The following is a 14,280-nucleotide window of genomic DNA, read 5'->3' as shown; positions in this document are numbered from 1 at the left end:
AAAAAAAAAAAAAAAAAAAAGACTAGCATGCCTTGTTGAAACGCTCTATAATTCATAGGATCTTTTTACTTTTATTTCCTCTTTAGATCAGTGTTATCAACAAGAGACACAGATTAGAGGTAGAAGCTCAATGAATCATGGTATAATACAGAAATTTCCAAAAGCAACCCAGAGCTTGGTTGCTTGAGGAAACAGAAACAGTGCTCTCACCCAACATTGGACAAAGGCTCTTGGTACCTGTGGGCTCGATGTGCAGTGCCAAAAGCATCATTGACATAGACATCCCCTAGTTTGGAAAGTGAAGCCTGAAAAGCTTCTATTTCAATTGGCTTGGCTTTAACCTACAGAGAAAAACAAACAAAAGTTATGACTCCAAAGACAATTGTAAATGCATTTCATAACACCAGTCCTCTTAAATAACTCAAAAGACCCAGAGATGTTAGGACAGCATTTCCTTACAACTAGCAAAAAGATCTGCCCTTTCTTCTCTTGGTCTTTTCTGCATGTTTCTGCTCTCCCTCATCTTCTCTCAAACTGTAAATACAAGATTACTGAACCATAAATTAACCTCTAAACAAAGTGGATATAGTATGAAACTGACCACATCCCACTATCCTCTATACTCTTAGACAAAATTATGATTATCCCTCCCTCTCTCCTTATCTTCACTCATTTCCTCATTTAAAAACAATTTCCTTAAAAAGTTACAGCTTTTTAAGGAAAAAGTCACAAGCAGCTGGCTATTAAGGCCTTTTTTGCAAAGGGGATAGAGGTCTTCATACACAGCATTCAAAAAATCAATAAGGACAGACTGGGACAGAGAACCCAGATGTAAACATAGCAGAAAAGGTCATCACTAAATTTAAGGACCTCAGAAACATTTCACAGTGGTTAAAGGGGATACATCTATTCCTCACTTGAGTGTCAATTTAACTAGATCATCATGATTCTCAATGGTTTGGAAGTTATATAACAATGAATGTGACAATTATGCAATGATGTAACTTGGCAGTTATATAATGATGCAGTCATTCTCCTTTTGTGATCTAACATGGTCATCCTCCAGTTTTGCATAACAACCTGGTTTTGAGAACCTAACAATAATGATAAGTCATTAAGAATGATGGTCCAGTCAAGTTGATAACATAAACAACCATCACAGCATAATTCTTACCCCACACTCCAGGGTTCATTACTGCCAGACATATGTTGAACATGAAAAAAAAAGGATATTTTTAATTTTTACTATTGTAAATAGTAAAATCAGCACTGGGCTGCGAGCCACAAGGTTGGCGGTTTGATCCTTTTGGTTAGCAGTCCAATGCCTATCCTACAGCGCCACACCATACCTTTAAGTTTGGCACCCTTTAAAACTGAAACTCAAGATGCACAAACTTATGAGATTAGAATTGGCAACAGGCAACTAAAAAATTACAGCAAAACCTTTTATTCAGGAAATGATGAACCGATTATTCTAGCTTTTAAACAAGAGGTTTAAAAAGCTCAAACCCACCACACTCCTCAGAAACCCTATACAGTGTTGTCACCACAAGTTAGAATCGACTCAATGACACTTAATAACAACAAACTTAAGGTAAGTATTTGACTGCTACTAACGTCAGTATTTGACTTCTACTACTGTAGCAAGACCAAGCAAGGGCAGGATAGGAAGATCAAAGCCTATTATGCTAAGAAAAGAAACTGAATGAAAGCAGGCACTGCTGATGACCTTAAGGAATGTCAGAAATATAAAAAGAAATTAAGATAGTCTGATAATATTTTGTTTCTTAAGATACTAAGACCTTTTTAAGTGGAAAGCACTAAAGAGTGTCTTCAACTTCCCTTCTAGTGATCCAGAATTTCAAAAGTCATTTTCAAGGAATTGCTTTATCATTAATTTTTTAAATTCTGCTTGTCGGGTCATAGTAATGTGACTTGCCGATTGTCTATGGCTGCTTTTGCTCTACATTGGCAGAGTTAAAGTTCTAACAAAGACCATGTCATTGTAACAGATTGTGTGGCCACAGAATCTAAAAGTATTTACCATCTGGCCTTATAGAAAGTTTGCTGATCCAGGCAACAGCACCACTACCTCTTAATTTCCTGAGACTTGGTTTCTTTCTAAAATGAGGATGATACCTAATTAGTTAAGCCCAAGGAAATATCATCTTGACCATCATTTATCTAACTTATAAGAAGAGAAAACAAAAAGGAGAGGACCTCACTACTACCAAGAATGAAAAGCTGGGAGTGGAGCCCATCCTTTGGACCCAGAGTCTCTGAGCTAATAACTGCCCAGTCCCAGGAAAAACTGATGCCAGAAAAAGGAATGCCAGAGCCACAGAAATTGAAGAGAGATAAGGACCACCCTCTAGAGCCAGAACCCTGAATTTGAACTTTCAGTCTCCTAAACTGTGAGAAAATCAATTTCTACTTGTTAAAATCACCCACTTGTGGTATTTCTGTCACAGCAGCATTAGATAACTAAGACAGTCCCTTTCCACTTGACTTAGGACAGTACATTTCTGGTGAGATAAATTATTATATAAGAAAATCCCAATTATACTAAATTAAATTCAATGTTTTAAAAGTACCAAACTCAATGCAAAAAGCCATTCAAGGCACAACAATTACTAGTCTCTACTAGTAGCGTAGTGGTTACGAATCGGGCTGCTAACCTCAAGGTCGGCAGTTCTAAACTACCAGCTGTTCTGCGGTAGAAAGATGAGGCTTTCTGCTCCCGTAAAGACTTGCAGCCTCGGAAACCCCATGCAGGGTTACTATGAGTTGGAACCGACTCCAAGGTACTTAACAACAACAACATTCTCCTACAGCAACAGCGAAAGAGGAAATTGAATGTGTGGCTAACTATCTCTATACACAACTACTTCCTTTGTCATGAGACCAAAAGAACTAGATGGTGCCTGGCTACCATTACATTTTGATCAAAGGTTCTACAGAAGAATCCTGATGAAAAGGGAGAAAATGCAGAAAAGAACTACAAATTCTCATGGACTCTAGATTTTACCATGGAGGCTGGATGAGTCCCTGAAACTACTGCCCTGAAATATCTTTAAACCTTAAACCAAAAATATCTCCAAACAATAATTTAACTTAACTAGTAAAATATGCCTGTTGTGAGCATTACACATTTTTAAGAACTTTATGGGATCAAACTGATGATAACAACAACTCACAAGATTAGACAGGCAGGAAGAACAACTCAGAAAATGAGGGTGAGAATGGTTGCACAACTTGAAGAATGTAGTCAGTGTCACTGAAGTGTACATGTAGAAACTGCTTTCTTGTGTATATTTGCAACAAAATAAAACTGAAAAAATAAAAGATCTAAAATCAAGCTATATGCTAATTTTCTTTCCAAATACGAATACAAATTTTTCTTCCACAAATCATCAGGGTATATTATTGCTTAAAAATTTGTGTTCTAGTCTAGACTTACAAACAAAAAATTCTAAAACTGGCTCTTCTGGAGGAACAATTGGTGGCAGCACGGATACTCACCCCCACAACCATCCTGTGAAATGGTTACTCTAAGAACTTAGGAAGTACAGCCTACTCGTCTGCTGTAATTATCTCTCTGAAAAAAATTAACTGTCAAGGAAAAGTTCTCATATTTCTTAGGCAGAATGTATATAACAAAGGAACCATCCATCAGAAACTAGCATATTCATAAAATACACTTATATCTGAATGGAGTTCACATATTTTTCAAAGATATTTCAAAGCTACCTGAACTTGGTTGCACAGGTATGTTTACTTTTTGATAATTCGTTAAGCTACACTTAAAATTTGTGCATTTTTATATGTATATCATACTTTTAATCTCACCTTATTCCCAGAAGCATCTTTTCCCTTTCCTTCTTCTTCTACATGAAAGCGAAGGTTCTCCAGCAGGATGACAGAACCAGCAGCTGGATCAGCACAGGCTTTCTCTACTTCTGGACCCACACAGTCCTTCAAGAAAAGAACATCCCTGAGAAGAGCAAGAGATAGAACAGACTTAAGCAATCTGAATGTTAAGAATCAAAACAACATACTCCTGCCATAAAATCCAAAATCACTACAGCCTGGCACTTACTTGCCCAGCAAAGATTTGAGTTCTACAGCAACTGGCTCTAAGGAGTATTTGTCAGGCATGGGGACACCATCAGGCCGGCCAAGGTGGCTCATAAGAACAACTGACTTGGCTCCATTGTCCAAGCAGAATTTGATGCTCGGGATGGCAGCCTTGATCCTGCAACCAAAAGAAGACAGCAGAAAAAGCAAGGTTACTCCCAGGAATTAGTGGTTACTGTTTTATTTGTGACCCTATAAAACATTAGGTCCTTTTTCTTCTCCAAATTCCTTCAAATGTACTCAATGGTAGTCCTCTCATATTCCATTCAGAGAAAAAGTTAAATCTGATGTCAGTCCTCCACCTAGGATACTACAATCTCATCATGAATTTACCCCTTGTACAAAAACAAGTCAACTGGGTAGGCCTGAAGTTGCAAACTTTAGAAAAACCTATTTGCAGATTGGCCCTTAGCTAGTATCTGAGAATTTGGCTTTCTAAGTGGTTCTCAGTTCTACAACTAATAGGGTAATTTCTACATTCTCATACATTGTTGTTGTTATGTGCCGTGGAGTCAGTTCCAACTCTTAGCGACCCTGTACAGGGTTTCCGAGGCTGTAAATCTTTACGGGAGCAGAAAGCCTCATCTTTCTCTCACGCAACAGCTGGTAGTTTCGAACTGCTGATCTTGCGGTTCACAGCCCGATTCGTAACCACTACACTACCAGAGCTCATACATTAAGAAAGTAAAAAAATTCATTTCAATTTATTCATAAGAAAGTGGATCAGAAAGTGGGTTGGTAGAAAGCCAAGATCATATGCTTAAATTGCATTCATTCTATAATAAAAAGGGAAAAAAAAGCCTTTTAATCCTATACTCCTATACCTCATATAGGAACCATATTCACATATGGGAACCCAGCCCAAGGATAAGTGGTATCTTACCTCTGGTTGTTTGTTATCTGGTTGTTCTTCATAGGGACATTAAAGTCCACTCTAAAAAAAAAAAAAAAAAAAAAGTTTCAGGTTAAGGGCTATGACCAACTTACTCTTCCCTCAGAGTAGAAGAGGCATGAAGTTCAAAACACCTTGAAAATAATTAAGAGAAGTCAAGATAGTGGTTAGTCACGAAAAGAAAGTTGGGAGTAGTGACTAGAATAGGGTACCAAGAAGAGCTTCTAGTAAAGTCCTATTAAGGAACCTTTGAACTGGGTGGAGGAAACTTGGTAGCACAGTGGGTTGAGCATTGGGCTGCTAACAGAAAGGTCGGCAGTTTGAACCCACTTGCTGATCCATGGGAGAACAATGAGACAGTCTGCTTCCATAAAGATTTACAACATGAGAAACCCTATGGAAGCAGACTATCTCATTGTTCTCCCATGGATCAGCAAGTGGGTTCTATAAGGTCATGATGGGTCAGAATGGATTTGAAGGCAGTGAGTTTTTTGGGTTTAAATTACAAAAATGTACTTATTTTGTTATAATTGGGTTTCCCAAACCTATAATATGGTCCTATGCAGTATTTCTCCTTTTGTGAATGACTAATTTCACTCAACAGAATGTCCTCAAGGTTCATTCATGTTATGCGGTGGCTTGCAGCTTCCTTGTTATTCTTCAAGGTAGTATAATATTCCATTGTTTGTATATACCAGTTTGTTTATCCATTCTTCAGTTGATGGGCATTTAGGCTGTCTCCATCTTTTTGCTATTGTAAATAGTGCTGCTATGAACATTGGTGTGCATATATTTACTCGTGTTATGGCTCATATTTCTTGTGGGTAAATACTAAGTAGAGGAATTGCTGGATCAGAAGGTATTTCTATTTCCAACCTTCTGAGGAAGCGCCATATTGCTTTCCAGAGTGGTTGGACCATTTTGCAATCCCACAACAATGTAGGAGGGTCCCAGTCTCTCCATATCCTCGCCAGAATTTATTGTCCTCTACTTTTTTGATCTTTGCTGTTATTGCTGGTGTGAGATGATAGCTCATTGTTGTTTTGATTTGCATTTCTCTGATGGCTAGTAATCGTGAACATTTCTTCATATGTTTGTTGGCTGCCCGGATCTCCTCCTTGGTGAAGTGTCTGTTCATATCCTGTGCCCATTTTTTAATTGGGCTATTTGTCCTTTTCTTGTAGAGGTGTTGTAGTTTCCTATATATTTTAGAAATGAGTCCCTTATCTGATGTGTCGTTGCAAAAGATTTTTTCCCATTCTGTGGGTTCCCTTTTTACTCTTTTGGTGAAGTCTTTTGATGCACATAAGTTTTTAATGTTATAATTCTTAGAGATTATGATTTGTATCCTTTAAAGCACAAGAGAGCTTCAAAAAGTTTGTGGAAAATTCCATTATCTTTTAATTCCATTTGTCCACAAAATTTTGAAGCCTACTTATATGTAAATCATACTTTTAAAAAGAAGTTTAAAAAAATTAAATAAAAGTTTAAAAATATATATACATAATATAACATATCACAGCAACTGACCCTGAAGTTATATTATGTATATATATTTTTAAACTTTTATTTAATTTTTCAAACTTCTTTTTAAAAGTATGATTTACACATAAGTAGGCTTCAAAAAATAAAATACACCAAGAAAATAATATTTTTGGAGAAAGTCTGGGGCCTCAAACCTAGGAAGAAAACTAGTGTCTAGTACCATATTCACACAGTAGCCTTAAAGCAAAAAAGAAAAGGACCAAAGGAGAGGGTAGGACATGTGACCCTAACCACTGGATATATGCAATTAGAAGGTAAGTGATTAAGACAGTACAATCAGCTTAGAAAATTACTTGCACACACCAAAAAAAACCCAATAAACAAAAAACCACAGTTGCTATGGAGTCCTGGTGTGGCGCAACAGGATAAGCATTGGACTGCAAGGTCGGCTTGAACCACAAAATCAGTGGTTCAAACTTACCAGTCACTCCTCAGAAACTCTATACAGGGTTTTTATGAGTCGGAACTGACTCGAAGGTAGCTAACAACAATATCAAGTTAATACTGACTCATGGTAACCCCATGTGTCAGAGCAGAACTGTGATCCACAGGATTTTCAAGCATTCTGGAAATGCCACCAGACCTTTCTGCTGAGATGCCTCTGGGTGCCTTCAAACTGTCAACCTTTCAGTTATCAGTCAAGTGCTTAACCATTTGCACCACCCAGGATACGTGTCATAAGTGTTAGCTATTATTGTATATGTTAATACTTCTCCAAACTGTAATTCTGTGATTTAAAAGGTAAGATCAACCATTACTATAAACATTTATCATTACTCACGTAAGGAAGTATGGGGAAGGTATGCTATCCTTGATCATAAATCTCCATCTTTCCTCTAGCGGTTTCCCATATTCCCTTAGTGAGTGATCATGGGTATGAGGCCACTTGGTTCTGATTCTAAGTATCTTCTTTAAATATCCTGAACAAGGATGCTGCCAGCCTTAAAGTGCATTCCAAAGAAGACAGAGTATTCCATTACCATGGGTCATTTTCCTACATGTAGCCTCTTAGAAGCCCCAAGGTCAAAAGAGCTAAAGGCATGAGAGTGAGCACAAGCTACCCTTTGTAGTACTGTTCCCTACTCCCAAATGAAACTTGTTTGAGCAGAAATACTCAAAAATCTATCTCATCTTCCAAGTTGCCATGGCATCAGTTTACTGAGAAAAGTGAATCTCTTCATCTCCAAGATTCTCAATAGCTTCTCCTGTGAGGAGTGCAAAGAAGCCCTATTGGCACAGTGGTTAAAACACTTGGCTACAAACCAAATGGTATTTTATTTTTTCAGTTAACATTTTGTTTTGTATGATCCTAGTTTTACAAAGATCCAGTAATCGTAATGAAAGGAATCGGAATGAAATGCAAATCTGTATTACTCCTTACCTACCAGCTGCAACTCTTACTGTCATGCAAGGCCTAGACAGAAATATTTCAGATGGATTCTCAATAGCTGGGTTTTAGCTTCTCCTGTGAGGAGTGCAAAGAAGGCCTATTGGCACAGTGGTTAAAACACTTGGCTACAAACCAAATGGTTGACAGAACCCCAGTCTCTCTATGGGCGAAAGATGCTTCTGTAAAGAGTACAGCCTGGAAATGCTACAGTGCAGTTCTCTACCATCCTATAGGATCACTGAGAGATGGAATCAACTAGATGGCAGTGGATTGGGATTTGGTGGGTTAAGGAGGCCACCACAAGAACTGATCTTGCCCATACACTTACTCCAACTTTGTCTGAAATAGACACTCCTTCCTTTCCCACTACCCTGAAACACTCCTGAGCTTTGCCCCAGGAAGAAAGTCATATGTCATTACATACACTTATCAAGATTGGATAAAATGAAAAAAAAGTGTTGGAAAATCCACAGATAAACCGATTACTCATATATTGCTGGTGGAATATAAAATGGTACAGCTATTTTAGAAAACAGTCTGGCAATTTTTCAAATGGAGTCTGTATGAGTCAACCACCGTTATGTTTATACCATGAATGTTCACAGCAGCTTTATTTGTAACAGTCAAAAACTGGAAATAACTCAAATATTTTTCAGCGAGTAAATGGTTAAACCAACTGTGGTCTACCCATAACTTGGAATGTTGTTGTTAAGTGCCGTTGAGACAGTTGTAACCCATAGCTACCCTGTATAGGGTTTCTGATGAGCAGCTGGTGAGCTTGAACTGCCCACTTTGCAGGTCAAACTAACTTTTCAATCCATTAACCCACAGTGCCACACCAGGACTCCTAAGGGAATGGTGCTGAGTGAAAAATGCCAACCCCCAAAGAATACATACTACACGGTTCCAATTATATAACATTTTTGAGATGACAAAACTTTAAAAATGAAAAACAAATTAGTAGTGACCAGGGGTCCTGGTGCAGCCAGCAATTCAACAGCACTTAACAACAGGGGTTATGGACAGGGTACCACTTGGGAGTGAAGAGAGAGAGCTGTGACTACACGAGGGCAATTTTATGACAAAAGAACAGTCCTGTATCTTGATTGCAGTGGTGTGGCATTGTAGGATCGGTGAACCACAAGACTAGCAGTTCAAACCCACCAGCTGCTCTTCGGAAACCCTATACAGGGTTGCTATGAGTCAAAACCGACTCATCGGCACTTGACAAAAGCAAATGCAATAAAAAAAATGCAAATGTAATAAAATATCATACAAGTATACACACACATTGGGTGATGTCAATTTTCTGGTTTTGTATTATAAGGGAGCCTCAAAAAGTTCCTGGAAAAATTAAATTAAAAGATAATGTAATTTTTCCACCAACTTTTTATAGTTCCCTTGTATGTCTATGTTAAGTAGCTCTTGTTGTACAATGGTTAAGCATACAGCTGCTAACAGAAATGCCCCTAGTTGTAACCCACCAGTAGTTAGTTCCACAGGATAAAAGATGTGGCCATCTGGTCCTGTAAAGATTACAGCTTAAATAACCCTATGGAGTTCTACTCTTTTATGCAGGTTGCTATGAGTTGAAATAAGATCAACAGCACACAACATTATGCCTGTGTTAGAGTCTTTTTGTTTGTTTTGTTGTTCAGTTTTGCCTCTGCTTTTCTGTCCACAAGAGCAAGGCTGTTGCTTAACAGGTTACAACACATTAGAGAAAAACAAAAGGGAAGTTTTAAAAACAGGCAAAGGGGCCAAGGCAGGCAACCTGTGAAAGAAAGGAAATTTACATCACAAAAATAAGCAGGAAGTTGACTCCCCTAAAAGTGTTAAGGGTTAAAAAGTGAGGTGGAAATCAGTCAGAGATTTCTAGCTTTGAACATTTCCTCAACAAATCACCACGGGACCAGAAAATTCAGCAAACACCAGATTCCCTTTCATAGGGCAAACAGAGGTAACTGAAGCAGCCACAACTCAGGAGTCCCCATTTCTGAAACACTGCCAACCACCACCACATAAAGTCATTGAAACAAAAAGGAATTGTACTGGCACAGCAAAGCAGCCTGAATTCTTCCAAAAAGTAATTGTACAATATGGAGACTTTCTGTTCCAATGAGACACATTAATAATCAGGGAACAAAGTAACCTTCTGTCCTTAGCATCCCTCCCCCCCCAAAAAAAAATTACCCAGATATTACTGGGAAATTTTTTACTGATCACAACCTTCAGCAGAGAAAGGGTTTATTTCACTACGTCTAAGTATTTAGAGGATCTGATTGGTAGTCAGAAGACCCAAGTTCTAGACCTAGCTATGCCAACAACTTGCCAGTTCAATGAACTTGGACCGGTCAGCTTCAACAGCAAAACAGGTCTAGTCAATCACATCAAGGCTGAGTTAATCTGTGCTAAATGAAGAAAACTATTTCCTGACATAGGTCCAGAGGGAGAAAAGAGAAGTACCTCCTCCAAGCCCACCTCCAAGCCCAGTTAATTCAAGTCAGCTTCCCTGAAGATGAAAGCCAAAGTCTGCAATTATAGGAAGGTGACCAGGATTGTGCCCCATCCCTTTCTTTCAGTTGGTGCATGCATCTAGAAAGGTTAAGACATGACCTTGAAAACAGTGGAGATGTGGAGAAAACAATTAAACCCTAAGGGCTGATTGCATGCAAATGTCCACCTGTCCTTTGTTTTTCACAGGGTTTAACATCTAATCATGAAGATGGCACAGGACCAGGCAATGTTTCAATCTGTTATATACTGATATTCAGAGCTGACTCAATGGCAACTTGCAACTAGCAACAGCAGTAACAATTCCCTTCCTTAAGGTTGTCTGAGGACCATAAAACAAAAAAAACACACACCAAACCCACTGCCATCAAGTCGACTCCGATTCAGAGCAACTCTATAGGACAGAGTAGAACTGCTCCCTTGGGTTTCTGAGGCTGTAAATCTTTATGGGTATTCCTGGTGTGGTGCTGCGGATTAATATGCTAGACTGAAACGTTGGTTTGAACCACACAAAGTCGGCGGTTCAAGCTCACCAGCTGCTCTTCAGAAACCCTATACAGGGTCACTATGGGTTAGACCAGACTCAATGGCACTTAACAACAAATTTTTACAGTAGCTAACTGCTTCATCTTTCTTTGGAGGATTAGCTGGTGGATTCAAACCGCTAACCTTTTAGTTAGCAACCCGACATTTAACCCATTGCACTACCAGGGCTCCTCTGAAGACCATATTGTTGTTAAATACCGTCCAGTCAGGGTAGACCCATAACGACCCTGTATAGGGTTTTCAAGGAGAAGCTGATGGATTTAAACCGCTAACATTGTGGTTAGCAGTCCAGTGTTTACCCTACAGCGTCACACCAGGACTTCTTAAGACCATAAAAGGCCTTATCTAACACTAGCATGACTGTGATTCCTACTTTATCCAGATTATAAAAGTTCATGTCATTTGGGAACATGTGAACACAGGTGTTTCTCATGTCCATAAGCTACTGGATTCTTATGAATATCTAGCAAAGCAAAGTTGGCTCAACCTCATATTGGTCATAATGAAATTCAAGGCAAGGGGAGAGCTACGTGAACTCTTAGGGTGCCCTCTCTAACTCGTAAGAGTCCTGATGTGTTTAAGGCTAGGGTAAGGGGTGATCTCCTGCTAGCTTATGTGTCTGTTAATATCCAAAAGATGCCCTTACTTGAACCTGCACAAACTGGGAAAGTAGCTGGATCACACCATACTGAGTACATACCTGCCCATCAGTCAACCACTTTCCAAAAAGAACAAGACTACATACATAGTGCTATAATGCAAAAACTTTTGGTCCCCCCAAACCCCTAGCCTTGGATCCTGTATATAAGCAATCAAGTCCACCAGTTATATACTGAACTATTCTCCTGCAATGTGTCCCTGGCATTCACCTATGCATATTACTAAAAGGATACATGTAATAGTTTCATACCCCATACTAGTAATTCTGGAAGATAAAGGAGAAACCACATTTGGTTAAGTGACCAGGGCTCCACATGTGGACATGTGTTATTGTTGTGAAGTGAGACCAAGTCGATTCCGACCCATAGCGACCCTGTATAGGGTTTCCAAGGAGTGACTGGTGAGCTTGAACTGCCGACCTTGCGGTTCAAACCGACTTTGCAGTCCAACGCATTAACCCACAGCGCCACACCAGAACTCCCATGAGCACATTAAGAGACCCCAAGTGCATGTGGAGTTCTTCAAATATGCTGCTTCTATAGCCAAACGTGGGGGTGAGATTGGAAGAATGAGCAGCTACACCCTGTTCTACCATTAACAATGTCTAATAACCCTGACGCAAACCCCATCGTCTGGTTTCCAAAGACAGGACAGCACAACAGAGGCCTGTTACATAAGCTCTGAGGGGCCTACTCTGGTGTGTCCACCCCACCTCACCCTTCCGCCGCAACCTCCCTCCCCATTGCCCTCTAGTGGATTCAGGCTCAAAACACACCTATACGAGAATGCTGCAAATCTTTACCAAAGCCACTGCCACATCTCACACCGGTGAAGAGATTGGTGGGTTGGAATTCCCATCTTTCGGCTACCAAAGCGCTTTAACTGTGCGCCACTAGGGCTCCTCCCCCAACTTTTAGGAGTGGTTCAATCCTAAACATTTAAATCAATATCCTATCCTCTAAAGACGAATTTCTTTTGAGACGGAACCTTGGAAATGTGGGCATTTTCTCTGAGATGGTCTAGAGCAGTGGGGGAAGGGAAATTAACACGATGACCTTTCAAGGTCCCTTCCTTAGGCCTAGGGGTTTGTAAGATAAGTATTTGGTCCCATCTCGCTGACTGGTAACTGGAGGTGGTGGAACTGCATTTCTGGAATAGGAAAAGAAAGCAAAATGGGTCCCGTCAATCTGAGCCCTTCCCCGGTGTGATATAACCCCACAGAGCACTATGGCCTGCTTTCTGGGCTGCTGGAAATACGGGCACAACCAGTCAAACACTGGCCCAGCCTCAGTCACAAAAGAGGGCAGCCTCAACAGACAAACCTAGGCCCCCTGGGACGCAGCAGAGAACTAAAGCAACTTTAGGCAGACAGGCAGCGGACTCTGACCAGCCCGGAGGGCGCGCGGGTAAAACGTGTAGAATTACCTCATGACCACTCGCTTTCCTTTCACGTCCAGCTTCTCCAGAGTAAGCTTGTTAGAAAGAGACATCTTGGCAATACAGCAAAGACGAGTTGCTCGGGGGGCACAAAGAGACTGCGAGCTGCAACAGCCTAGGAGCGCAGGAGAAACGTGTGGAAAGAGAAGCAGGTCAGACCTGGGGCTTCTTGACGCTCCTCCTACCGCTCCGCCCTTTCCTGGCCGGAAGCGCCTTGCGCAAAGAGAAAAGCAGCCACCATTGGACGGGGCTCAAAGGGACCATTGGCTGACTGCTGGAGGGGTGCTGCTTCCACTTGTCACGTCCAGCACGCAGCAAGCGGTCGGCGGCGGAACTTTCGTGACTAAGCCCAAGAGTGGGGAGGCGGAGCCCCCTGACCTGTAGGTGGAGGAAAAAGGAGCAGGGTGGGACTGCAATGAGGAAGTGAAAAGAGTGTGCTAGGGCCTAGGCTGCCGCCGCCGCCGTCACCACCACCAACCGTCTCCACCCTTTTTCCCTTGAGTCGGGTCTACTGCAGCAGCTTAAAATGGCTCACAACACCACTCACTCCCCACCCCCATGGAATTCCCAATATCCCTACCAGAATTAAGGCAAATGTCACCTCCTTTTAGGTTTCTCGGTTTCCTGACTCATCAAATTCTGTTCTGTTACACTTCTAAGAAATCTTAGTTAATAATCGGTACTTCTACAAAGTCAGAAAAGGTCAGGCCCTCACCCTTTTTTAATACAAAAACGCACTATAATTGCCCTAGTCACGACAGAATTGATGTTATTAGCAAACATTTTGTTGTTCTTAAGTGTTGTCGGGTCAGTTCAGACTCATAGTGAGTCTGTACAGGGTTTCCCAGGCTGTAAATCTTTACGGGAGCAGAAAGCCTCATCTTTCTTCCGCAGAACAGCTGGTAGTTTCGAACTGCTGACCTGAAGGTTCGCAGCCCGATTCGTAACCACTACGCTACCAGAGCTCCTTAGATGCTAGTTACTGAGCACTTAATACCTTATATCACACACTGTGCTAGCAGCTGAAAATACATAACTCATTTACTCCTAAAAATAGCTTTGTGATGTAGGTCCTATTATCTATATTGTTCAGGTGAGAACATTGAAGCTCAGAAAAATCATCATGCTTTATCCACTAAAGATCTGAATGTTGAGCAAC

At 40.5% G+C, this 14,280-nt stretch overlaps 1 protein-coding gene across 1 annotated transcript in view; it reads right to left on the bottom strand.

The window, feature by feature from the left end:
• Nucleotides 1-13,174, bottom strand: part of PGK1 (phosphoglycerate kinase 1) — a 27,273-nt gene extending 14,099 nt beyond the window's left edge. The window contains exons 1-5 of the mRNA XM_006872507.1: nt 13,110-13,174; nt 5,021-5,071; nt 4,100-4,255; nt 3,850-3,994; nt 238-341 (exon numbers count right to left, since the gene is read on the bottom strand). Coding sequence (XP_006872569.1) covers nt 238-341; nt 3,850-3,994; nt 4,100-4,255; nt 5,021-5,071; nt 13,110-13,174 — 521 coding nt within the window. The remainder of the gene's footprint in view (nt 1-237; nt 342-3,849; nt 3,995-4,099; nt 4,256-5,020; nt 5,072-13,109) is intronic.
• Between the last annotated feature and the right edge of the window lie 1,106 nt (nt 13,175-14,280).

Source organism: Chrysochloris asiatica, unplaced genomic scaffold, assembly GCF_000296735.1.
Source record: "Chrysochloris asiatica unplaced genomic scaffold, ChrAsi1.0 scaffold00201, whole genome shotgun sequence".
Lineage (NCBI taxonomy): Eukaryota > Metazoa > Chordata > Mammalia > Afrosoricida > Chrysochloridae > Chrysochloris > Chrysochloris asiatica.
This window is presented reverse-complemented; position numbering and strand designations above follow the sequence as displayed.